This window comes from Oncorhynchus kisutch, linkage group LG9, assembly GCF_002021735.2.
Source record: "Oncorhynchus kisutch isolate 150728-3 linkage group LG9, Okis_V2, whole genome shotgun sequence".
Lineage (NCBI taxonomy): Eukaryota > Metazoa > Chordata > Actinopteri > Salmoniformes > Salmonidae > Oncorhynchus > Oncorhynchus kisutch.
In genome coordinates this window covers 32,460,436-32,485,976 of record NC_034182.2, presented here as the reverse complement: position 1 = coordinate 32,485,976, position 25,541 = coordinate 32,460,436, and the positions used below count along the sequence as shown (strand labels likewise).

Below are 25,541 nucleotides of genomic sequence, written 5' to 3'. Positions count from 1 at the left end.
TTTTATTTTTTTTTACTTGGTCAATTTATGGTGGAAGCTTGGCATCCATGAATACACGCCACTGGCCTGAAGGGGGCAGAGACAGGGCAGGAGTTAGGGAGGGGTTTGTGTCGTATTGGGGGGGGGGGGGGTCTGACTGACTTGCTGTAATGATTTAATTAAACATGTCTGATTATGACTCAGTGTGTGTATTGTAAACCTTTATGCTATAGAGTAATCTCCTGTGTATGTGTGCACGTGGAGCCTGTTTGTGTGACTGGTGTGTGTGTGTACCCTGGTTCAGGTTTGTATACAGATGTTTGTTTATAAGCTCTGTCCTGTTAGGGAGAATGTTCTTAGAGAGAACAACCGGTTGTGCGCTTATCCGCTTCCAGGAAGATTAAAACAAGTTCTTTTTTCTGAAACCACTGCTCTCACACATCCTGACGTCAACACACACCCTTCTGCATAACTGACTAAAGTCTATCAGTGGTAAAGTATATGATTATATGTTTATGTATTGCATGTTATGAATAGGTTATATAATTATATTGGAGGAAGGGGGCAGAGGGGTAATTAAGGGCAACAACCCCTGAACCTCAGCTGTAAAGGGACGTTAATTATTAATGCACGCATATTGGGGGGATTTCCACTAGTTACAACAGCTACAAAGTAAAAGTTGGCTATATTGTAAAACTTAATGGGAAAAAATAGCTTTGTGCTCTTAATTTATAGTTAGGCATAAGGTCAGCAGTAATGTGGGTAGGATTAGGGTTACAATCTTTAAAGAGAAATGGTCGAAATAGGCGGGGTTATGACTTTGTGGCTGGGCTAACTATAGTGGCGACCAGTGGATGAGAGACCCACGGTAGCGCCTGACTTGGCACAGACAGGACGTCGGAGTAGGGTGTATGTGTTTGTACCCCATTTACAGAACTGGGAGGTTGAGTGCTCCTGTCAACGAGTGAAAACTGCGCTTGCATCGGGCGCTGTGAAAATGGCGGATGTCTGCGCTAGGCTCAGTACAATAATCGGTCAATGTTCGCACGGCAGACTTTGCCCGGTGAGGGAGTGTTGTGTGTACGGAAATCCAGTAACGTGGCGCGAGCAGCTGTCAAGCAAAGCTAGTAGCGGAACGGGGGCTCCTCGGGCTGTCAAGCGAGTCGACCGTTGGAGCGCGCAAGGTGAGTAGACTAGAATGGGTGTATGGTTCGTCTTTTAACACAGATCTTGGATCCGATTAACCTACCCAAACCACTATCGGGGGATGGCAGAGACCGCGGGCAGATTAATCCTTCTTTCAATGCGCGGTGATCATTAGGCACAATAAACTATAGGCTACCGCTGGCGTCCATTTCAAACGGGCATAGCCAAGCCAAATAACGCAGTTTTCACTCAGAGAAGTATGATTTTATTTTAATGTTTATTTTCGCGTTTTTAATATTTATTTGATGCTGAAAATCACCTCAACACTGTCTATAGACATCAGCCCTTGATTGGCCAAGCTCTGTGTTCTCTGAGGAGCGCAAAACCGATTGGATTAGAGGTGTGCACACTGCACAGATGTTATGAATGTGTTTCTCTGTGTGCAGGGCTATAGCCCAGACCCCCATTGATACTACTGCTGCTGCCATGGAGAGGAAAGAGGTAATATCGGAATATTTTATTGCGATTCAATGAAACAGGATCTGTTGCAGAACGTCTGATCATCATACCCAATGGTGTAAAGTACTTGGAAGTACTACTTAAGTAGTTTTTGGGGGTATCTGTACTTTTATATTTTTGACTACACTACATTCCTAATGAAAATAATGTACTTTTTACTCCATACATTTTCTCTGAAACATTTCGAATGCTTAGCAGGACAGGAAAATTGTCAAATTCATACTTATCTGATCTGGCGGACTCACTAAACACAAATGCTTAGTTTGTAAATTATGTTGGAGTGTGCCCCTTGCTATCCTTAAAAAAAAACATGAAAATGATGCCATCTGGTTTGCAAAATATAAGGAATTTGAAATGATTTTGACTTTTACTTTCAATATTTAAGTATTACTTTTGACACTTAAGTATATTTAAAACCAAATACTTTTAGACTTTTACTCCAGTAGTATTTTACTGTGTGACTTTCACTTTTACTTGAGTAATTTTCTATTAATGTATCTTTTACTTTTACTCAAGTATGACAATTGGGTACTTTTTCCACCACTGATCATACACCAACCCCCCCCCCCCCCCCCCCCCCCCTCTCTACCTCTCCTTCTTTCTCTCTTCTGTCTCTCTCTCTATTTCTTGTCCTCTCCTTCAGCATCCAGTTGGAGAAGTCCTCATCATTCCAATGAGATCTTCAACATCACTTTCGCCCCAGGATTCAGCTCGACCCCTTCCCCTTCAGCCCTCCTCCCCTCCTCCACCCCTCTCTCTGTCCAGTCCCCAGCTCCAGGCTGAGTTTCTGAGAAGAGCTCCCAGAGCTGCTTCCCCTGACAACGACTCGGCTAGACACCAAAACCTTCTCCACCAACCCTCTCCCTCTGTCTCCTCCCCTCCTCCCCCTCTTTCCTCCCCTCCTCCACCCCTCTCTCTGTCCAGTCCCCAGCTCCAGGCTGAGTTTCTGAGAAGAGCTCCCAGAGCTGCTTCCCCCGACAACGATTCGGATAGACACAAAAACCTTCCCCACCAACCCTCTCCCTCTGTCTCCCCCTTCTCCTCCCCTCCTCCCCCTCTTTCCTCCCCTCCTCCACCCCTCTCTCTGTCCAGTCCCCAGCTCCAGGCTGAGTTTCTGAGAAGAGCTCCCAGAGCTGCTTCCCCCGACAACGATTCGGATAGACACAAAAACCTTCCCCACCAACCCTCTGTCTCTGTCTCCCCCTTCTCCTCCCCTCCTCCCCCTCATTCCTCCCCTCCTCCACCCCTCTCTCTGTCCAGTCCCCAGCTCCAGGCTGAGTTTCTGAGAAGAGCTCCCAGAGCTGCTTCCCCCGACAACGATTCGGATAGACACAAAAACCTTCCCCACCAACCCTCTCCCTCTGTCTCCCCCTCTGTGTCCCTCTTCTCCTCCCCTCCTACCCCTCTTTCCTCCCCTCCTCCACCCCTCTCCCTGTCCAGTCCCCAGCTCCAGGCTGAGTTTCTGAGGAGAGCAAGCCGTGGTCTGAGAACTGTCTCCTGTGACACCAGCGATGTCCTCACCTCCCCCAGCTCCACCCTGGTCTCCCTCTTTACCTCCCCCCCACAGCCCCTGTCCTCCTCCATGCCCACTAAAGAGGGTGAGTTTTGAAGCAGTGCCATGGTCTAAGTACTGATAGTAAAGTCATGTGATGCGTGTCTCTCTCCAGTTCTCAGCCACTGAATAGTAGTAGTAGTGGTTGTGTCGTTATAGTATACTAGTAGTAATGTCGGTATAGTATACGAGTAGTATTGTCGGTATAGTATACTAGTAGTAGTATTGTCGGTATAGTATACCAGTAGTAGTAATGGAGTTATAGTATACCAGTAGTAGTAATGGAGTTATAGTATACTAGTAGTGGTAGTAGTGTCGTTATAGTATACTAGCAGTGGTAGTAGTGTTGTTATAGTATACCAGTAGTAGTAATGGAGTTATAGTATACTAGTAGTGGTAGTAGTGTCGTTATAGTATACTAGTAGTAATGTCGGTATAGTATACGAGTAGTATTGTCGGTATAGTATACTAGTAGTAGTATTGTCGGTATAGTATACCAGTAGTAGTAATGGAGTTATAGTATACCAGTAGTAGTAATGGAGTTATAGTATACTAGTAGTGGTAGTAGTGTCATTATAGTATACTAGTAGTGGTAGCAGTGTCGTTATAGTATACTACTAGTAGTAGTGTCGTTATAGTATACTACTAGTAGTAGTGTCGTTATAGTATACTACTAGTTGTAGTGTCGTTATAGTAAACTACCACCAGTAGTAGTAGTGGTAGTGTAGTTATAGTAAACTAGTAGTAGTGTAGTAGTAGTTATAGTAAACTACCAGTGGTAGTAGTGTAGTAGTAGTAGTAGTAGTGTAGTTATAGTATACTAGTAGAAGTAGTAGTGGTGTTATAGTATACCAGTAGTAGTAGTGGTGTTATAGTATACCAGTAGTAGTAATGGAGTTATAGTATACCAGTAGTAGTAATGGAGTTATAGTATACTAGTAGTGGTAGTAGTGTCGTTATAGTATACTAGTAGTGGTAGTAGTGTCGTTATAGTATACTAGTAGTGGTAGCAGTGTCGTTATAGTATACTACTAGTAGTAGTGTCGTTATAGTATACTACTAGTAGTAGTGTCGTTATAGTATACTACTAGTAGTAGTGTCGTTATAGTATACTACTAATTGTAGTGTCGTTATAGTATACTACTAATTGTAGTGTCGTTATAGTATACTAGTAGTGGTAGTAGTGATGTTATAGTATACTAGTACTGGTAGCAGTGTCGTTATAGTATACTACTAGTAGTAGTGTCGTTATAGTACACTACTAATTGTAGTGTCGTTATAGTATACTACTAATTGTAGTGTCGTTATAGTATACTACTAATTGTAGTGTCGTTATTGTATACTACTAATTGTAGTGTCGTTATAGTAAACTACCACCAGTAGTAGTAGTAGTGTAGTTATAGTAAACTACCAGTAGTGGTAGTAGTGTAGTAGTAGTAGTGTAGTTATAGTATACTAGTAGAAGTAGTAGTGGTGTTATAGTATACCAGTAGTAGTAATGGAGTTATAGTATACCAGTAGTAGTAATGGAGTTATAGTATACTAGTAGTGGTAGTAGTGTCGTTATAGAATACTACTAGTAGTGACTGTGTAGTTTACTGTCAATAGTGTAGTTATAGTATACAAGTAGTAGTAGTAGTGTAGTAGTGTACTATTAGTAATGTACTTACAGTCTAATAGTATGAGTGTTACTATAGTATACTAGTAGTAGTGTCATTATAGTATACTAGTAGTAGTGTTGTTTTAGTATACTAGTAGTAGTGCCGTTTTAGTATACTAGTAGTAGTGGTGTAGTTATAGTATACTAGTAGTAGTTGTAGTGTGGTTATAGTATACTTGTAGTAGCGGTGTAGTTATAGTATTCCAGTAGTAGTGTAGTTATGGTACACTAGTGTTTGTAGTGTAGTTATAGTATACTAGTAGTAGTTTTAGTAGTAGTGGAAGTAGTAGTGTGGTTATAGTATACTAGTAGTAGTAGTGTAGTCATAGCAGTAGTAGCCATGGTGTAAAGTACTTCAGTAAAAATACTTGAAAGTACTACTTAAGTCTTTTTTTTTTAGGTATCTGAACTTTACTTTACTATTTATATTTTTGACTACTTTTACTTCACTACATTCCTAAAGAAAATAATGTACTTTTTACTCAATACATTTTCTCTGAAACCCAAACGTACTCGTTACATTTTGAATGCTTAGCAGGACAGGAAAATTGTCCAATTCATGTACTTAGCAAGAGAATATCCGTGGTCATCCCTGTTGCTTCTGATCTTGCGGACTCACTAAACACAAATGCTTATTTTGTAAATGTCGTCTGAGTGTTGGAGTGTGCCCGTGGCTATCCGTAAATAAAAAAACAAGAAAATGGTGCCGTCTGGTTTGCTTAATATAAGGAATTTGAATTTGAATACTTAAGTATATTTTAACAATTACATTTAGTTTTGATAATTTAGGATATTTAAAACCAAATACTTTTAGACTTTTAATCAAGTAGTATTTTACTGGGTGACTTTCACAAAGATACCTCAGTCATTTTCTATTAAGGTATCTTTACTTTTACTCAAGTATGACAATTGGGTACGTTTTCCACCACTGACTAGTAGTCTAGTTACAGTATACTAACAGTAGTAGTGCCATTATAGTATACTGCTGGTAGCAGTGTCATTATAGTATATTACTACTAGTAGTAATGTCGTTATAGTATACTAGTAGTAGTGTTGGTTTATTATACTAGTAGTAGTGCCGTTACTGTATACTAGTAGCAGTGTAGTTATAGTATACTAGTAGTAGTGCAGTTATAGTATACTAGTTATAGTATACTAGAAGTGTAGTTATAGTGTACTAGTAGTAGTGATAGTGTAGTTATAGAATGTGTGTAGTTATAGTATACTAGTAGTGTAGTTATAGTATACTAGTATTATTAGTGTAGTTATAGTATACTACCAGTAGTAGTGTAGTTATAGTATACTATTGTAGTAGTTGAGCAGTTATAGTATACTACTAAAGTAGTGTAGTTATGGTATACTAGTGGTAGTGTAGTTATAGTGTACTAGGAGTAGTTTAGTTGTAGTATACCAGTAGTATACCAGTAGTGTAGTTATAATATACTACTTTTAGTAGTAGTAGTAGTAGTGTCATTGTAGTTTACTAGCAGTAGTTCAGTTATTGTATACTAGTGGTAGTATTGTAGTTATAGCATACTAGTAGTAGTAGTGTAGTTATAGTACACTAGTATTAGTAACGGAGTTATCATATACTAGTAGTGGTAGTGTAGTTATAGTATACTAGTAGTAGTGTAGTTATGGTATACCAGTAGTAGTAGTAGTGTAGTTATAGTATACTAGTAGTAGTGTAGTTATGGTATACCAGTAGTAGTAGTAGTGTAGTTATAGTATACTAGTAGCAGTGGTGTAAAGTACTTCATAAAAAATACTTGAAAGTACGACTTAAGTATTTTTTGGGGGTATCTGTATTTTACTGTTTATATTTGACAACTTTTACTTCACTACATTCCTAAAGAAAAGAATGTACTTTTTATTCCATATATTTTCTCTGAAACGCAAAAGTAACTTGTTACATTTTGAATGCTTCGCAGGACAGGAAAATTGTCCAATTCATGCACTTATCAAGAGAACATCCATGGTCATCCCTATTGCCTCTGATCTGGCTGTTTGTAAATTATGTCTAAGTGTTGGAGTGTGTCCCTGGCTATCCATAAATTTAAAAAACAAGAAAATGATGCCGTCTGGTTTGCTTAATATAAGGAATCGTTATAGTATACAAGTAGTAGTGTCGTTATAGTATACTAGTTGTACTTTTGTCATTATAGTATACTAGCTGTAGTGTAGTTATAGTATACTAGTTGTAGTAGTGTCGTTATATTATATTAGTAGTAGTTGTGTAGTTATAGTATACTTCTAGTAGTAGTGTAGTGTAGTGTAGTTATGGTATACTAGTACAGTAGTAATGTGTGTGTCCAGTCGAGCTGCTGTGTGTAACATAGTGGTGTACAATAACGTGTGTGTGTGTGTGTGTGTGTGTGTGTAGGTTGTACTACTCTCCTGTCTCTCTCCAGTCCTGAGCTGCTAACTGAGCTGTGTCAATCTCAGTCCCGTCCTATGAAGCACGTCTCTGTCTCTAAAGGACTCACCACTGTCTTCTCTGGACGGGGCAGGGGCATAACGGTAAGGTGTGTGTGTGTCACACCACTGTCTTCTCTGGGCAGGGGCATAACGGTAAGGTGTGTGTGTGTGTGTCACACCACTGTCTTCTCTGGACGGGGCAGGGGCATAAAGGTAAGGTGTGTGTGTGTGTGTGTCACACCACTGTCTTCTCTGGACGGGGCAGGGGCATAACGGTAAGGTGTGTGTGTGTCACACCACTGTCTTCTCTGGACGGGGCAGGGGCATAACGGTAAGGTGTGTGTGTGTGTCACACCACTGTCTTCTCTGGACGGGGCAGGGGCATAAAGGTGTGTGTGTGTGTCACACCACTGTCTTCTCTGGACGGGGCAGGGGCATAAAGGTAAGGTGTGTGTGTGTGTGTGTGTGTGTCACACCACTGTCTTCTCTGGACGGGGCAGGGGCATAACGGTAAGGTGTGTGTGTGTCACACCACTGTCTTCTCTGGACGGGGCAGGGGCATAACGGTAAGGTGTGTGTGTGTCACACCACTGTCTTCTCTGGACGGGGCAGGGGCATAACGGTAAGGTGTGTGTGTGTGTGTGTGTCACACCACTGTCTTCTCTGGACGGGGCAGGGGCATAAAGGTGTGTGTGTGTGTCACACCACTGTCTTCTCTGGACGGGGCAGGGGCATAACGGTAAGGTGTGTGTGTGTGTGTGTCACACCACTGTCTTCTCTGGGCAGGGGCATAACGGTAAGGTGTGTGTGTGTCACACCACTGTCTTCTCTGGACGGGGCAGGGGCATAACGGTAAGGTGTGTGTGTGTGTGTGTGTGTCACACCACTGTCTTCTCTGGACGGGGCAGGGGCATAAAGGTGTGTGTGTGTGTCACACCACTGTCTTCTCTGGACGGGGCAGGGGCATAACGGTAAGGTGTGTGTGTGTCACACCACTCTCTTCTCTGGGCAGGGGCATAACGGTAAGGTGTGTGTGTGTCACACCACTGTCTTCTCTGGACGGGGCAGGGGCATAAAGGTAAGGTGTGTGTGTGTGTCACACCACTGTCTTCTCTGGACGGGGCAGGGGCATAACGGTAAGGTGTGTGTGTGTCACAACACTGTCTTCTCTGGACGGGGCAGGGGCATAACGGTAAGGTGTGTGTGTGTCACACCACTGTCTTCTCTGGACGGGGCAGGGGCATAACGGTAAGGTGTGTGTGTGTGTTACACCACTGTCTTCTCTGGACGGGGCAGGGGCATAACGGTAAGGTGTGTGTGTGTGTGTGTGTCACACCACTGTCTTCTCTGGACGGGGCAGGGGCATAAAGGTGTGTGTGTCACACCACTGTCTTCTCTGGACGGGGCAGGGGCATAACGGTAAGGTGTGTGTGTGTGTCACACCACTGTCTTCTCTGGACGGGGCAGGGGCATAACGGTAAGGTGTGTGTGTGTGTGTGTCACACCACTGTCTTCTCTGGACGGGGCAGGGGCATAACGGTAAGGTGTGCGTGTGTGTGTCACACCACTGTCTTCTCTGGACGGGGGGCTGACAGAAAGTATTTGGGGCAAGATGTGAGAATTGATCTACTGTTGTGTATATAAACTCTTCCTGACTCTCTCTCTCTCTCTCTCTCTCTCTCTCTCTCTCTGTGCTCCAGAATCCTAGCCCTGCCACTGCCTCAGGAGCAGCCAACCAGACACTCCGCTCAGACTCCATGGCCAATAGGAGAGGACAGGCAGGTCCCAGGCTGTCTAATGGGACAAAGCGTTAGACTAAGCTAAAGTGCCCCTGATGACCCCAGCTACTGTATAATGTAATTGAAATGAATGAAAACCAGCAGTCCTGTGGCCCTCCGGGGCCTGGAGTTGAGAACTGAATGACACATTATCAAACACTATCTATACTGCCATGTGCCATTGCCAACACACTAACATCATAGACACAATGCCAACCCACCGACAGACTTACCCACACTGTACCTCTTCATGTAAGACATGGAAAGCAATGTGGTGAGGTGAAGCAGGTCTCTCTCTGTAAAAAAATAAATTATCAAATGTATCACAACATACTTGTTTGTCTCTATTGTGTGTGTGTGTGTGTGTGTAACTTCACTGATAAGATCCAACCCATGGCCAGAGTCTAGAGACATCATGAGATACAGGGACTGTGTGTGCGTTGATAGAGGGCTGATGAAACAGTGGTTGAGATAAGAGCCACAGGTTAAAGGTCAAGTACAGAGTGTTCCAGAAGGTGTGGCTTAAAGAGGAAGTGTTTCTTTACTGTAATGCATTTAGAAAGAGAGGGAAAGGAAAACAAAACTAAGAAATAGTGTAAGCTGCAAAGGGACAAGAAGATAGAGAGATAAGATATAGAGAAATACAGCTAGGGTGGACAGCCGTTTACTACTAGTTAGTTGTATTCCCCAGCCGGATCTCTCTGTCGCGAATAGCCTGGGGACGAGGTTACCTACCAGTATGTGAGGGGTGGTCTACTGAGTGTGTCTGTGTTCAGGACAGTACCTGTTTGTGTAGACAAGATGGGCATTAATGGGCGACTGCAACGCTACCTGCTGCCAGCCTCCATCATGGCTCTGCTGCTCTTCCTCAGTTCTTTCTGGCTCCGTGAGTTTCCACTTTAACCATAGGATTTAGCTGATACTGTTCTCTGTGTGGCTGTGTGTGTATATTGTGACAAACTGTACACGTGTTTCTCTCGTTCTCAGCTCAGATTGCAATGCGTGATTGTGAGACCTCCTGGCACCCCTGTCTGAGTTTCAATTTCTACCTTCCAACAGTGAGTACACACACACACTTTAGCCTGTAGGGAAATGTCTTAACAGTTAGTTGTTCTATAATTTACATTGTAGTGTGAAACCAAGTGATAGATTGTAATATATAATAAAGATAAATGGGACATACACTACGTGGCCAAAATGATTTGCTCGTTGAACATCTCATTCCAAAATCATGGGCATTAATGTGGAGTTGGTCCCCCTTTTCTGCTATAACAGCCTCCACTCTTCTGGGAAGGATTTCCACTAGATGTTGGAACATTGCTTCTGGGACTTGCTTCCATTCAGCCATAAGAGCATTAGTGAGGTCGAGTACTGATGTTGGGCGATTAGGCCTGGCTTGCAGTCGGCATTCCAATGGTGATCGTAGGCGTGTGTGCGGCTGCTCGGCCATGGAAACCCATTTCATTACGCTCCCAACGAAACAGTTCTTGTGCTGACGTTGCTTCCAGAGGCAGTTTAGAACGTGGGAGTGAGTGTTGCAACTGAGGACAGACAATTTTTCAGCACTCCGCTGTCCCGTTCTGTGAGCTTTTGTGGCCTACCACTTCACGGCTGTGCCGTTGTTGCTCCTGAAAGTTTCCACTTCACAATAACATCACTTACAGTTTACCAGGGCAGCTTTACTGTCAGTGTTTGTCTATGGAAATTGCATGGCTGTGTGCTGTTTATACACCTGTCAGCAACAGGTGTGCCTGAAATAGCTGAATTGACTAATTTGAAAGGGTGTCCACATACTTTTGGTCATGTAGTGTAGATATGATACTTCATCTTCTCCGCCTCTCTCCCTCTCTCTCCTGTTCCAGCTGGAGAGCCCTGTTATTCCTCATCCAGGAGGGGTGCAGAGTGGGGGACAGCCGGGTGAGAGGGGTGTAGTGTTGGGTTATGTGCCCCCTCTCCAGGTGTGTCAAGGTCAACAATTCCAGGTGTGGCGTCTCATGTCCCACCTGACCTCTTCCATGGCTACGCACTCTGATGATGTTCTGCTGGAGCACTACCTCTACAGCTGGGACGAACTCATCAAGTACGGTGTGTGTGTGTCTGTGTGTGAGAGTGTTTATAAGGGGAACACCTTTTAAACTTGCCATAAATGATACAGTAAGGAGTTGTTAGGTGAAGGGCTCTACATTGATTCCCCACTCCTCTCTCTCGCTCTCTCTCTAGGTTTATGGAATCTCTCGGACCTCTGGTCAGTTTTTTCTCTCAGAAGGTCAAAGATAAGATCGCTGTCATCAGAGAGCTGGCCCAGCAGGAGAAAGAGGCCCTTGAGAAACGAAGTCCAGTAGAAGGACACTCTGGACTACAAACTCGCACATCAGGACTACAAGGCCCAGCGGCCTACAGTTCAGTGCGTTCCATGGTGGAGTCGGAGCTGCAAAGGGGCTTGGTGAACTTCAGTGTGCGGACGCGCTCCGGCTGCAGAAATCTGCTGCGGCTCCACCGTTCGCTGCTCTGGATCCTGCTGCTACTGCAGGGCCTGGGGGAGGGACCGGACGCACAGGGGGTTTACCGCACCCCTGGTGAGCTCTGCAGGTATCTTTAGACAGGAAACATACACACACTTGCACACACACACTCAAAAGGTTACTTCACAATTTCACTAAATGATTGAAGACCAAGTCTCACACTACCCATAGCCTGATGGCCATGCCAGCTTGCCAGTATCGTGGGCACAGACGCCTGCTCTCTCACTCATGCACACACACACTAACCCTAACCTTGCCCCTGTTCCCTAGGGATGCGTACACCGTGGCCCTGGCCCCCCATCACCCCTGGTTGATCCGCAGTGCGGCTGAGCTGGTGTTTGTAGCTCTGCCAGACAGAAGAGTGTTCCTGGATATAGTTTGTGTGAGAAAAGAGGAGGAGGTTGGGCCGGTGCTCAACATTGTTGTAGACGTTATGAGAGAGGTATACACACGCACACAGAGCATACTGGAAGAACACAACATGATAGAGCTGCCATAGAAAGACACAGACAGACACAGACAGGCAGACAGGCAGACAGACAGACAGGTATGCCAGCACACATAGCCTGCACAGACTATAAAGACACGTGATAGAAAGACTAGAAACACACAGCAACTCAGTTAGTTAGGCCTACCGTATAAGCCTGTTAACAACTGTATATGTAGAAAAGCCCTTGGAATAGCCCGTGGAATACTTGCTTTGTGTCAGTGAAAGGAGTGAATAAACATGTTATTTATTCACATGTCTGTAGTTGTTCTTCTGTGTGTGTGTGTCTACTGCTGTAAATCACAGAAGTAGAATTAAGTACCTGGATCACCAGGCGGGCACTCTGTCCTTCTACAGTGTCTCTGACACAATGACCCTCCTCCACAGTGTCCAGACCAGATTCACGCAGCCCCTCTATCTTGGGTTCTGGCTTCATTGCTTTAAGACCACAGCTGAGTTATGTGAGTTAGACTAGAGTCCTATGTCAGTGATGCTTTACCCTACTATTCAGTGAGTTGTTTATTTCCTTCTTCTGTGACTCCCAGAGGATTGACTCTCACAGACTGAGCTCTCTGTAGTCTAGATAGAATTTGAGGTTATGGTTTACCGTGCCTCACTATTCTGTGAGGTTTTCCTTTTCTTTGAATAGCAGAGGATTGACTTTCACAGATTCAGTTATTTCTAGAATTCAAAGTTATTTTCCCCAAATCCTATGATGTTGAAAATGAATCTGTAACTCCGGTGAGACTTTATCTCTGAAGGCAGCATGTGATAGGCCATACATTGTTTTCAGAATAATTTCTTAACCCGTTCTTTCCCTTTGTAATCGTGTACTCTTTTTCAGAGGTAGCCATTTGTTATGTAGGCTACAGTGCATATGTTGCTGTATATTCTATGTGTATTTATCCTAGATCTCTCACATGCTTGATGTTACAGGTCCCCTCGGTCCATATTATACCAATAGTTTTTCAATCAAATGAAGTAAGTAGTTTACTGTGCCCTTATTTACAGTGTTCACTCAATATTGACAATGCTGAAGCAAATGCAAACTGATAAATAAACAGCGTGTTTGTTGAGCATCTGATTAGTGAACTACTTCTTTCACATTCAGAGCCTCCTAATGCTCTAGTGGCAATCACAAAGCAGCATGAATACTCTGTTTTGAAATACATTTAACCAAGTGAGTTACATTTAATTTTACAGTGTCTTTTTTGTGAAAAACAACATGAAAAGATAACAAGGAAATTAATTGAATGCAGTAAATCTTTATTTTATTAATTAGGTGTTGTTATTTGTTAGATTGACATTTTAAGGTGTTCCAAAAGCATTTGTTGATGGCCAAGAACATCCTGACAAAGATGGAGGGTTTGTGTTTCTTCTCCTTGGGTTGAGAAGTGGAGAGACAACTCTCTTGAAGTGGAGCCATGACAGCCTTTGGCACTGTGTTGGGTACTAGAGACCGAAGGGAAAGTTGGCATGAATTTTAGTCAACAAACCTACATGAACTTGGTTTTAAAATGATTGTGTGCTCATCCTTTCATGTTGCTAATGTTGTGGGACTGTGAAATATTATGCAGTTTATATATATTTATATATATATATATATATATATATATATATATATATTATCAGAGTTTATATAAAAAACTGTGATAAAATAATAATTCGCCGTTAGACTTACATATGCAATGGTCCTCTTCCCGGGGAACCTTAATCTGGTCCTGGGCTTCCTCTGAGGGCTGTACCTGCTTTTTGTTGCGCCGCCTCAGGCACTTATTGTTTCAAAATAAAATGTCTTACTGAATGTAATTCTTAAAACAACAATTTATACAACAGCAACAAGTATAAAGTAATGCCATTGAGAGGTTTTCATATTGTGTAGTAAGACACCCAACAGCAAGTAATAAACACCAAAAAAATTACAGCAAAACTCAATAATAACATTTCACTTAGACCCATTTCTGGTTTACCTTGAGGTTGAGTCTGAACTTGGAAAACTTTGGGAGGAATCTGAACCTCCATTTGCCTTGTTTCACAGCCCGAGGAGAACTGGAATCACTCTGGGCCTGCTCCACAGACCCAGTAGCAATGATGGATGCCTCTCTGTCATGGATGTTGTCCTCCACTGTGTGACTCGAGGCTCCAGAAATGTTGTCCATCACTTGGTGACAGATCGCGCTTGTGAACAGATTCACTGTGTCATCGTAAACCTGCGAAGAACTAGCAGACACCAGAGAGCTACTACCATCAAGTACAGTCACTAGAGAAGTAGTGGAGCTTGAGCTGCGGTGACTAGATGTGCTCGACGGAACATCGTAAAGGGAGGCTTCCTGATCCAAGCCCCACAATGAAGGAGGCAAGATCAAAGGAAGCAGCAATTGCTTCACTAACTCCTCAGCGAACATGTAGATGAGTTTGGAGGAGAAGGGTTTCCCCACTTGGTTTTCCCTCCTTGCTAGGTTAAGCAAAACTGTGTCAGAGACACACTTAGCGACTGCCACCGATTTGATTAGTGGGATGCTGTTCTGCTCCTGAATGAGGCTCTCAAGTTGAGCAACAAGGTCATGGCACAATGAGTGAATCTTCTCCTTTGAGATAAGTTCTTCTAGTGATGTTAGATCAGAGTCTGGAGAAGTGATCTGCTGCATCACTTCAGGATCAAGATGTTCAATGATGAAGCTCACCGCACCATTCAGGGTTTTTCCTAGGTCACTCAATGAGGCCCCGGATGCAATATCATCTCTTGCATCAATACATGTGCTTCTAATGACAGGGAAGCTACTGTCCAGTAACTCAGTTGACATTGGAGTTCCTGGGAGAGTGTGAGTATTGTTCAATCTCTGAGACCTTGAGCCTTTTGAAGCAGTAGATAAAGAAGTTGAAGGCCTTTGAAGCTCTTGCCACTCTTGCTCTGTATCATCCTCACTGCAAACTGTCTCCACACCCTCCAGCATCATTCCCACAATGCCATGGAGTTGCACCAGCTCCTGTGAGGTCATCAATTCCTCCGATCTGGTCATTTCCTCTTGGATGGCAAGCAAGATTTGACTGCTGCTTTTTTTGGCTTGCGTTATGATAGCATCTGTGGTTTTTACATCTGGTTGATGATGCCGGATGAAAACCTCTCTCAGGTTGTTCCGCAGGTGCCTATAAATAGTCTGTGCTGTAGACCAAAGTTTAAAGTCAGAAATGGCAACACCACTTTGCCAGCTCTTGCTTGATGTCTCAGAATAACTTGTGGTACCATGTAGAAGGGCAGAATCAGTTGGCTGTAGACTATCAGTTGATTCGGTTGTCTGCAACAGGCTCTTCATGTCTTTCACAACGGCTGCAACAACACCAAAAGAGGATGAGTCCATGCTCATAAAGGAAGTTGAGGAGGAATCCTGTTGAATGCCAACATCTGATTGACTGACCCGACTAGTGTGGGACTCTGATATGCTGGAACTTCCTGAGTTGGAAAAGCACCTGACAGATTCAATTAGGACTTGTTTCACTCGTTTCACAGCCTGTGTCTGAAACGTTTCACTGGAGAGTTCGCAAATGAATGCATTTGGAGAAACGCACAAACTCTCTGATGAAGAAGTTGCAGAACTTGCGGCAGAGATTACCTTTAACCAAGCTATGACATGGTCCACAAACTCAGTAGCCAAAAGGGATGTATCCGATGACATCTTTTCATGTGAATATGTCAATTCTTCCTCAGGAACTTCTGGCATGTAACATGACACAATTGTGCTCACAACCTCCTTAGTGGTAGAGTCGAGGTGAAGCTGAATGATCTGAGGGCTAAGAGCCATAGGTCTGGAGCTTTCGCTCTGATGTCTATGAAGAGCCACTTCTCCTGGTGATATGACCCCTGGAAGTATACGCTCACTCTTGTTGGATCCAAATGACTTTTGGATCAAAGTAGGAGCAGAAATGTTTTTAGCTTGCTCTAGATTCTCCTCTTTGTCTCGTTCTGAGCTGTTAGGGGCCAAAAGTCGAGAGTAAAATCCCCTCAGCGTATTCTGCAACCTTTTAGAAAGGTTAAGGGCCACGGGTAGAGCTTTCATTTTTGTGAAATCTGATTGTGCGATACATGTCATATCGCTCAGAAAGGAATCCATAATTTCAGAGGCTTCAGAACCTACATTAATTGTAGTTGTTAAAAGTTCTGGCATAGCTGGCAGATTCCTTTCACTGGCCAAATTACATGAATGCTCAGGTGTGCAAGCAGACATTTCTGCAGATAGACTTCTGCTAGACCTAATGAGCACTTCGCTAATAGCGTTAGTGGCTTCTGACTTCAATTCACCACTGGAGAATTTCTCAATGGTTGTCATTACAGGAGATCCAAGCTTTTTCTCAGAAGGTGAAAGTATGAGGATGTTTGGACTCACCAAGCTGCCAGAGGATACAGTATCTTTCAGATTTTTTTCCTCTGCTAGGGAGTCTTCCAGAAGACCAACACTATCCCTTGAAGCCAAAACATTTACTTTGTGTGTTAATTCTCGAAGCACATCCATTGTTCCTTGCTCTCCTCTCTGGCATTCTCTGGAGTTGACCATAACAGCCATGACCTCTCCTGTCAATGGTGCAAGAGAAGCCTCAATGTCCACATTCTCCTTAGATGGATTGGTTTTGGCTTGAGGCGCAGCCTGTCCAGTGATTCCAAACCTCCGCAACTTGGCACAGATAACAGACACCAGCTTCTGGGCGGCCTGCATGGCATATCGCCTGCCAGTGTCACACAACACTGGTCTTGATTTACCTGAGCTGGAACAGGAGATGATCAGTGAGATGTCAGAGTTCACCTGACTCACGACATCTTTGACCACAGATCTGGTCAATCCAGGTGAGCCAGAAGAGCAGGATTGATCACCCAGCGTTTGGAGAATTGTGGCCTCTGTGATCCCAAAGAGGGCATTCAGAGGATCTGTCAGTCGAACGTCTACTCGATGTGCCCTCTGCAACGACGTCTGGGAACTTCAAAACAAACACAAGAATTTATCAGTCTTGGCTAATGTTTACATATTGATCTCTAAAAATAACTCTACAAATTCACCTAAATCCCAATAATTATAATATTTAGTTCTCTAAAGATGTGGTGTCTGCCTTCTTATTTTACCATAAAAACAGTCGTTCATTAGCTTTTCATTCTTAGAAGTGTCATATGCTGTGTAATGTGTGAAAAAGTTGGTTTGAATTCAGTGTGTACACGGTGCTAAGATCAGGCACACAGTTGAAGTGTGGTCGGTGAACATACCTTGTGGAAGAACGTGGAGTGGGTGTGTGGGAGCTGTAATAATGTCTGCCACTGTCGCTCGTCCTCAATTCTCTGTTTTGGTAACTGTGTCCGCGGATCAATTCCAGCCTCTGTTCAAATTCAGTGGATGAGGGGTAGGGACTCTTGACCCATTGACTGTACAGACACCTTCCACTGCTGGGCCTTGTGGATAGATCTTTGTCATCAAATGTCACCATGTGTGACTGCTCAAAATCAGTGGCTGAGGGGGAGGGAGTCCTGGCCCATTGACTGCACAGGGACCTTCCACTGCCAGGCCTCTGAGGTAGACCATCTTCATTCAATTTCACCACATATTCCTGGATGCTTGCAATGTTGGCGCACTCTGATCCAGTCAGCGAGGGAGAGGAACTAGCTTCTCCAGCGGAATCAAGCTCTAATATTTGTGCAAGGGTCGGGATGAGGATCTCTACCGCAATGTGGGAAACTGTTTTCGCTATCTTCCTACACATTTTGGCAAGTTGTACTTTGGTTGTCTGTTTCAATACAAAAAAAGAGCATAATATTTATTCTTGAGGGGCTGTGTTGTCAAGTGCTTAGTTAGTCAATATGATAAACTTCATGTCCAACTTTCTATCAAATAATCACACATCAAATGTTGACAGATAAACTTACAGGATTTCTCATGCCCTCCTGAATCACCTCCCACTGCCTGATAAAGACACAAGTTAACATGTTCAGTTGTTTTGTAGTGGTCCAGATAGGGTTGTGGTATAAAGAATGGATGCTATTTAAAGATTTTGAGCATACCTATCAGTGAGATTCCTCATGAAATTGATGAGGATTGGGAAGCAGACGTCCTCTTCCATTCCTGAGGGGTAAAGTTGACTCTTGCGTAATTCCTCATGTAAGAGTTGAATTACGGCCGCTCTGTTTCGGTATTTATCTGGATAGTGAGCTCGGGGTGAACAGAATGCCACTGAGGAACCTAAAGGACAAAAATAAATTAGTTTTTAAAATAATGAATCTGCACAACAAAAGGAACAAAACAGTACATGTACTAGGAAAATAAATAGTTGAATATAGAAAAATCTCTAACCTTCTTCAGTGCCTTGGTCTGCAGATTTTTTGGGGGCCTTCAAGAATACAGTTTTCAAATCACACATTATTATTTGTAACATCAAGTTAAAGCAGTCCATTATTTAGCCAATTGACAGCAAGATAGATTCAAACCTAGAAAATAACCCAAGTGGCCAGAGGACCAATCACACCTTCCTCTCATTCTTTCTATCCTATACAGTGTTTATCAAAATGAAAGTGAGTTTTTTTTATATGTAGAGATTCTGTAAACTTTTTGTTGAAAAGCTGTGAAGCTGTTGTAAGACTGCCTCCTTTTCATCTGACATTGAATCAAGTTTGTAAAATGAAACAGGATAGGTTAAAACCTAGCAAAAAAATGTAAAAAAAATGATAAGAGGACCAATCTTACCTTGCCAGACATGACCTTCTTCTCTTCCTTTAGTTGAGCGTCTGGTTTCTCTGCCTCCACCTCCTCTTCCATCCCTTTCTCCTGGTGGCTATCTTCCAAGTCCTGTTGTAATCAAGTGTTGTTGTTATAATCATCATAACTAGCCTGTAAAGAAATTACAGCAAAACTCAATAATAACATTTCACTTAGACCCATTTCTGGTTTACCTTGAGGTTGAGTCTGAACTTGGAAAACTTTGGGAGGAATCTGAACCTCCATTTGCCTTGTTTCACAGCCCGAGGAGAACTGGAATCACTCTGGGCCTGCTCCACAGACCCAGTAGCAATGATGGATGCCTCTCTGTCATGGATGTTGTCCTCCACTGTGTGACTAGAGGCTCCAGAAATGTTGTCCATCACTTGGTGACAGATCGCGCTTGTGAACAGATTCACTGTGTCATCGTAAACCTGCGAAGAACTAGCAGACACCAGAGAGCTACTACCATCAAGTACAGTCACTAGAGAAGTAGTGGAGCTTGAGCTGCGGTGACTAGATGTGCTCGACGGAACATCGTAAAGGGAGGCTTCCTGATCCAAGCCCCACAATGAAGGAGGCAAGATCAAAGGAAGCAGCAATTGCTTCACTAACTCCTCAGCGAACATGTAGATGAGTTTGGAGGAGAAGGGTTTCCCCACTTGGTTTTCCCTCCTTGCTAGGTTAAGCAAAACTGTGTCAGAGACACACTTAGCGACTGCCACCGATTTGATTAGTGGGATGCTGTTCTGCTCCTGAATGAGGCTCTCAAGTTGAGCAACAAGGTCATGGCACAATGAGTGAATCTTCTCCTTTGAGATAAGTTCTTCTAGTGATGTTAGATCAGAGTCTGGAGAAGTGATCTGCTGCATCACTTCAGGATCAAGATGTTCAATGATGAAGCTCACCGCACCATTCAGGGTTTTTCCTAGGTCACTCAATGAGGCCCCAGATGCAATATCATCTCTTGCATCAATACATGTGCTTCTAATGACAGGGAAGCTACTGTCCAGTAACTCAGTTGACATTGGAGTTCCTGGGAGAGTGTGAGTATTGTTCAATCTCTGAGACATTGATCCTTTTGAAGCAGTAGATAAAGAAGTTGAAGGCCTTTGAAGCTCTTGCCACTCTTGCTCTGTATCATCCTCACTGCAAACTGTCTCCACACCCTCCAGCATCATTCCCACAATGCCATGGAGTTGCACCAGCTCCTGTGAGGTCATCAATTCCTCCGATCTGGTCATTTCCTCTTGGATGGCAAGCAAGATTTGACTGCTGCTTTTTTTGGCTTGCGTTATGATAGCATCTGTGGTTTTTACATCTGGTTGATGATGCCGGATGAAAACCTCTCTCAGGTTGTTCCGCAGGTGCCTATAAATAGTCTGTGCTGTAGACCAAAGTTTAAAGTCAGAAATGGCAACACCACTTTGCCAGCTCTTGCTTGATGTCTCAGAATAACTTGTGGTACCATGTAGAAGGGCAGAATCAGTTGGCTGTAGACTATCAGTTGATTCGGTTGTCTGCAACAGGCTCTTCATGTCTTTCACAACGGCTGCAACAACACCAAAAGAGGATGAGTCCATGCTCATAAAGGAAGTTGAGGAGGAATCCTGTTGAATGCCAACATCTGATTGACTGACCCGACTAGTGTGGGACTCTGATATGCTGGAACTTCCTGAGTTGGAAAAGCACCTGACAGATTCAATTAGGACTTGTTTCACTCGTTTCACAGCCTGTGTCTGAAACGTTTCACTGGAGAGTTCGCAAATGAATGCATTTGGAGAAACGCACAAACTCTCTGATGAAGAAGTTGCAGAACTTGCGGCAGAGATTACCTTTAACCAAGCTATGACATGGTCCACAAACTCAGTAGCCAAAAGGGATGTATCCGATGACATCTTTTCATGTGAATATGTCAATTCTTCCTCAGGAACTTCTGGCTTGTAACATGACACAATTGTGCTCACAACCTCCTTAGTGGTAGAGTCGAGGTGAAGCTGAATGATCTGAGGGCTAAGAGCCATAGGTCTGGAGCTTTCGCTCTGATGTCTATGAAGAGCCACTTCTCCTGGTGATATGACCCCTGGAAGTATACGCTCACTCTTGTTGGATCCAAATGACTTTTGGATCAAAGTAGGAGCAGAAATGTTTTTAGCTTGCTCTAGATTCTCCTCTTTGTCTCGTTCTGAGCTGTTAGGGGCCAAAAGTCGAGAGTAAAATCCCCTCAGCGTATTCTGCAATCTTTTAGAAAGGTTAAGGGCCGCGGGTAGAGCTTTCATTTTTGTGAAATCTGATTGTGCGATACATGTCATATCGCTCAGAAAGGAATCCATAATTTCAGAGGCTTCAGAACCTACATTAATTGTAGTTGTTAAAAGTTCTGGCATAGCTGGCAGATTCCTTTCACTGGCCAGATTACATGAATGCTCAGGTGTGCAAGCAGACATTTCTGCAGATAGACTTCTGCTAGACCTAATGAGCACTTCGCTAATAGCGTTAGTGGCTTCTGACTTCAATTCACCACTGGAGAATTTCTCAATGGTTGTCATTACAGGAGATCCAAGCTTTTTCTCAGAAGGTGAAAGTATGAGGATGTTTGGACTCACCAAGCTGCCAGAGGATACAGTCTCTTTCAGATTTTTTTCCTCTGCTAGGGAGTCTTCCAGAAGACCAACACTATCCCTTGAAGCCAAAACATTTACTTTGTGTGTTATTTCTCGAAGCACATCCATTGTTCCTTGCTCTCCTCCCTGGCATTCTCTGGAGTTGACCATAACAGCCATGACCTCTCCTGTCAATGGTGCAAGAGAAGCCTCAATGTCCACATTCTCCTTAGATGGATTGGTTTTGGCTTGAGGCGCAGCCTGTCCAGTGATTCCAAACCTCCGCAACTTGGCACAGATAACAGACACCAGCTTCTGGGCGGCCTGCATGGCATATCGCCTGCCAGTGTCACACAACACTGGTCTTGATTTACCTGAGCTGGAACAGGAGATGATCAGTGAGATGTCAGAGTTCACCTGACTCACGACATCTCTGACCACAGATCTGGTCAATCCAGGTGAGCCAGAAGAGCAGGATTGATCACCCAGCGTTTGGAGAATTGTGGCCTCTGTGATCCCAAAGAGGGCATTCAGAGGATCTGTCAGTCGAATGTCTACTCGATGTGCCCTCTGCAACGACGTCTGGGAACTTCAAAACAAACAAGAATTTATCAGTCTTGGCTAATGTTTACATATTGATCTCTGAAAATCAATACCTTAAATTCACCTAAATCCCAATAATTATAATATTTAGTTCTCTAAAGATGTGGTGTCTGCCTTCTTATTTTACCATAAAAACAGTCGTTCATTAGCTTTTCATTCTTAGAAGTGTCATATGCTGTGTAATGTGTGAAAAAGTTGGTTTGAATTCAGTGTGTACACGGTGCTAAGATCAGGCACACAGTTGAAGTGTGGTCGGTGAACATACCTTGTGGAAGAACGTGGAGTGGGTGTGTGGGAGCTGTAATAATGTCTGCCACTGTCGCTCGTCCTCAATTCTCTGTTGTGGTAACTGTGTCCGCGGATCAATTCCAGACTCTGTTCAAATTCAGTGGATGAGGGGTAGGGACTCCTGACCCATTGACTGCACAGGGACCTTCCACTGCCAGGCCTCTTAGGTAGACCATCTTCATTCAATTTCACCACATGTTCCTGGATGCTTGCAATGTTGGCGCACTCTGATCCAGTCAGCGAGGGAGAGGAACTAGCTTCTCCAGCGGAATCAAGCTCTAATATTTGTGCAAGGGTCGGGATGAGGATCTCTACCGCAATGTGGGAAACTGTTTTCGCTATCTTCCTACACATTTTGGCAAGTTGTACTTTGGTTGTCTGTTTTAATACAAAAAAAGAGCATAATATTTATTCTTGAGGGGCTGTGTTGTCAAGTGCTTAGTTAGTCAATATGATAAACTTCATGTCCAACTTTCTATCAAATAATCACACATCAAATGTTGACAGATAAACTTACAGGATTTCTCATGCCCTCCTGAATCACCTCCCACTGCCTGATAAAGACACAAGTTAACATGTTCAGTTGTTTTGTAGTGGTCCAGATAGGGTTGTGGTATAAAGAATGGATGCTATTTAAAGATTTTGAGCATACCTATCAGTGAGATTCCTCATGAAATTGATGAGGATTGGGAAGCAGACGTCCTCTTCCATTTCTGAGGGGTAAAGTTGACTCTTGCGTAATTCCTCATGTAAGAGTTGAATTACGGCCGCTCTGTTTCGGTATTTATCTGGATAGTGAGCTCGGGGTGAACAGAATGCCACTGAGGAACCTAAAGGACAAAAATAAATTAGTTTTTAAAATAATGAATCTGCACAACAAAAGGAACAAAACAGTACATGTACTAGGAAAATAAATAGTTTAATATAGAAAAATCTCTAACCTTCTTCAGTGCCTTGGTCTGCAGATTTTTTGGGGGCCTTCAAGAATACAGTTTTCAAATCACACATTATTATTTGTAACATCAAGTTAAAGCAGTCCATTATTTAGCCAATTGACAGCAAGATAGATTCAAACCTAGAAAATAACCCAAGTGGCCAGAGGACCAATCACACCTTCCTCTCATTCTTTCTATCCTATACAGTGTTTATCAAAATGAAAGTGAGTTTTTTTTATATGTAGAGATTCTGTAAACTTTTTGTTGAAAAGCTGTGAAGCTGTTGTAAGACTGCCTCCTTTTCATCTGACATTGAATCAAGTTTGTAAAATGAAACAGGATAGGTTAAAACCTAGCAAAAAAATGTAAAAAAAATGATAAGAGGACCAATCTTACCTTGCCAGACATGACCTTCTTCTCTTCCTTTAGTTGAGTGTCTGGTTTCTCTGCCTCCACCTCCACCTCCTCTTCCATCCCTTTCTCCTGGTGACTATCTTCCAAGTCCTGTTGTAATCAAGTGTTGTTGTTATAATCATCATAACTAGCCTATTGCAGTTATCCTCAAAATGAAAGTCATTAAAAGTGTTTTAACCCATGAAGCTTTTTATCTGTAGACATTGTGAAAAGTTGTGTTAATAAGACGTAACACAAAGCTGCCAAAATAGACCTACCTCCTTTTTGTCTGACTTTGAATTAATTTGTAAAACGAAACCAAAAAGTGCAGAAATGTGTTCTAGTTATATGCTATGCCATCTAAGCACAGTCTGCACCAAGGACACAGCAGAGAAGGGTCCGCCTGAACTGCAGCCAAAGTACTCAAAGAGGTGTTGACCATTACAAATCCTATTAAATAAAAGCATTCTAATTCCAAGGTTCTAATTCCTAATTCTATGGTGTTGACCTTATTGACGTCATAATGATGGCATAGTGTACAACGGGTGGCCCTGCACAGGAATTTGAATGCAACCATTAAAAATAGCCTAATATGATAAAAATAAATATCTCGGTTGCAGTAATGATAAGGCCTATATGGAAGGAAAGGGGATACCTAGTCAGTTGCGCAAATGAATTGCATTCAAATGAAATGTGTCTTCCGCATTTATCCCAAGCCCTCTGACAAGGCATAATAACTGGTTCCATCCACACAGTTAGACCTACGCGACAATATAACAGCTAGGCCTATGTGATATATTTCCTTCATCACATGCAAGTCAACATCACCTGCAAGTCAACCCAATAGAAGTTCAACTTGGTTGATTTCAAAAAAGATGTATGCTATTACTCACCATTCTTTACGTCGACAAACCGTGTGTCGACTTTGTTACAGCTGTCAGCAAAAAAAAAACGGTGGTGTGAAAGTAGGACTACGCAAACAACACGAAAACAGACGCGATTGGAGATTCAGTTTCAGAATAATTGTAATTGACAGCGACTGAATCGGAATACCGCGATCTCGCGTTCAGCACCAAAGTGCAGTGGACAGCGGTCGTCTCTCGTGCAACCCCATCCTTCAGTAATAGGCCTATAACAAAAAGTGGCGGGCTGGAGTTTGGGTGAAAACACGAAGTAAAGATTGTAGCTTTAAGGCAAACTATGGGGGGAAATGACACGGGCGATAGCACTATCTGTCCGTTCTGATCTGGATGGTAGCAAAACACAAGGTTTTGACTATATTTTGCATTAGGCAAAGTAAGAAATATTTAGAAATATAGCCATAGCTTTCAATAAGCGACATAAGGAACTTACTGTTTCTTCATCCATCTCTGTGCTGAATTGATGAAAATGTTTCTGTGGTGGGATGTCAATTAATAATGATAGGCTACACAATGGTTGTACATGACGTAACAGAGAGATGGGCGTGTGTATGTCTTTGTGGCGTTATCAATCTTTTCATGAGGCAAAATAAATGCTAAGATTTTAAAATAAAACAGTTTTGCCATAAGCATTCACACATGTCTAAAAAATATTCTAAATCCATAACATGGTTTGTTCACCATAGAGCCAACCTCATCCCTTCGTAATAGGCCTATAGAAAAAGTGGCTGGGCAGCAGTGCTGTATAGCTGAAAAACGAATGAAGGATTTTAGCTTTAAGGCAAACTAGGGGAAAACAACGACACGGGCTCATGACACTGTCTCCAAGGTTCTAATCTAAATGGTAGCAAAATAGAAGGTTTTGATTATGTTTAGTTGTACATGACATAACGATGTGTCTGTAGGCTTGTTCTACATTGCAGCCGAAAGTGCAGGCGATTTCCGAATGACTGATCTACAATACAAAGAACCTTGCATCCTCAATACATCTCATTGTTATTTGTAGATCC

General features: G+C 43.0%; 3 protein-coding genes and 1 long non-coding RNA gene across 7 annotated transcripts; 3 read left to right on the top strand and 1 right to left on the bottom strand.

Moving 5' to 3' along the window:
* Positions 1-818: 818 nt before the first annotated feature.
* On the top strand, positions 819-9,385 carry LOC109897061 (extensin). 3 transcript variants are annotated; one of them, XM_031832444.1, is made up of 5 exons: positions 819-1,163; positions 1,572-1,626; positions 2,288-3,242; positions 7,240-7,381; positions 8,975-9,385. In XM_031832444.1, exons 2-5 carry the CDS (start codon positions 1,612-1,614, stop codon positions 9,096-9,098), a joined length of 1,236 nt encoding a protein of 411 aa, XP_031688304.1. In that variant the 5' UTR covers positions 819-1,163; positions 1,572-1,611; the 3' UTR covers positions 9,099-9,385. The 3 variants fall into 3 exon arrangements, with proteins under 3 accessions (XP_031688304.1, XP_031688305.1, XP_020347171.2); XM_020491582.2 differs by having other exon boundaries at positions 826-1,163; positions 7,240-7,376; XM_031832445.1 differs by lacking the exon at positions 1,572-1,626.
* LOC109897062 (uncharacterized) lies at positions 7,388-8,968 on the top strand. Its single transcript, XR_004211067.1, has 3 exons — positions 7,388-8,644; positions 8,699-8,756; positions 8,819-8,968. It is a non-coding gene; the product is annotated as an uncharacterized LOC109897062 (long non-coding RNA).
* Positions 9,386-9,564: 179 nt separating the features above from the next.
* Positions 9,565-13,138, top strand: gltpd2a (glycolipid transfer protein domain containing 2a). Of its 2 annotated transcripts, none has more exons than XM_020491581.2 (5): positions 9,565-9,938; positions 10,040-10,110; positions 10,915-11,132; positions 11,273-11,628; positions 11,845-13,138. In XM_020491581.2, the coding sequence occupies exons 1-5, from the start codon at positions 9,854-9,856 to the stop codon at positions 11,886-11,888; spliced, it is 774 nt and encodes a 257-aa protein (XP_020347170.1). In that variant the 5' UTR covers positions 9,565-9,853; the 3' UTR covers positions 11,889-13,138. The 2 variants fall into 2 exon arrangements, with proteins under 2 accessions (XP_020347170.1, XP_020347169.1); XM_020491580.2 differs by having other exon boundaries at positions 9,569-9,938; positions 11,273-11,641.
* Positions 13,139-13,306: 168 nt separating this feature from the next.
* Positions 13,307-24,655, bottom strand: LOC109896503 (uncharacterized). Its single transcript, XM_020490761.2, has 15 exons — positions 24,505-24,655; positions 23,615-23,722; positions 23,225-23,261; positions 22,936-23,113; positions 22,801-22,837; positions 22,261-22,661; positions 18,984-21,981; positions 18,778-18,879; positions 18,388-18,424; positions 18,099-18,276; positions 17,964-18,000; positions 17,310-17,824; positions 14,032-17,029; positions 13,743-13,833; positions 13,307-13,513 (listed from the first exon to the last, which is right to left on the bottom strand). The coding sequence occupies exons 1-15, from the start codon at positions 24,505-24,507 to the stop codon at positions 13,350-13,352; spliced, it is 7,884 nt and encodes a 2,627-aa protein (XP_020346350.2). The 5' UTR covers positions 24,508-24,655; the 3' UTR covers positions 13,307-13,349.
* Positions 24,656-25,541: the final 886 nt, after the last annotated feature.

Excerpts from the sequence above, each read along its gene's own strand:
- gltpd2a (XM_020491580.2), top strand. The coding sequence starts at position 9,854 with ATGGGCATTAATGGGCGACTGCAACGCTACCTGCTGCCAGCCTCCATC. Across the intron at positions 10,111-10,914 it reads TCAATTTCTACCTTCCAACA|CTGGAGAGCCCTGTTATTCC; the intron begins GTGAGTACACAC and ends CTCCTGTTCCAG. Across the intron at positions 11,133-11,272 it reads AGCTGGGACGAACTCATCAA|GTTTATGGAATCTCTCGGAC; the intron begins GTACGGTGTGTG and ends CTCTCTCTCTAG.
- LOC109896503 (XM_020490761.2), bottom strand. Across the intron at positions 22,838-22,935 it reads ATGAGGAATCTCACTGATAG|GCAGTGGGAGGTGATTCAGG; the intron begins GTATGCTCAAAA and ends TGTCTTTATCAG. Across the intron at positions 18,277-18,387 it reads AGACCAAGGCACTGAAGAAG|GTTCCTCAGTGGCATTCTGT; the intron begins GTTAGAGATTTT and ends TTTGTCCTTTAG.
- LOC109897061 (XM_031832444.1), top strand. Across the intron at positions 3,243-7,239 it reads CTCCATGCCCACTAAAGAGG|GTTGTACTACTCTCCTGTCT; the intron begins GTGAGTTTTGAA and ends GTGTGTGTGTAG. Across the intron at positions 7,382-8,974 it reads GGCAGGGGCATAACGGTAAG|AATCCTAGCCCTGCCACTGC; the intron begins GTGTGTGTGTGT and ends TCTGTGCTCCAG.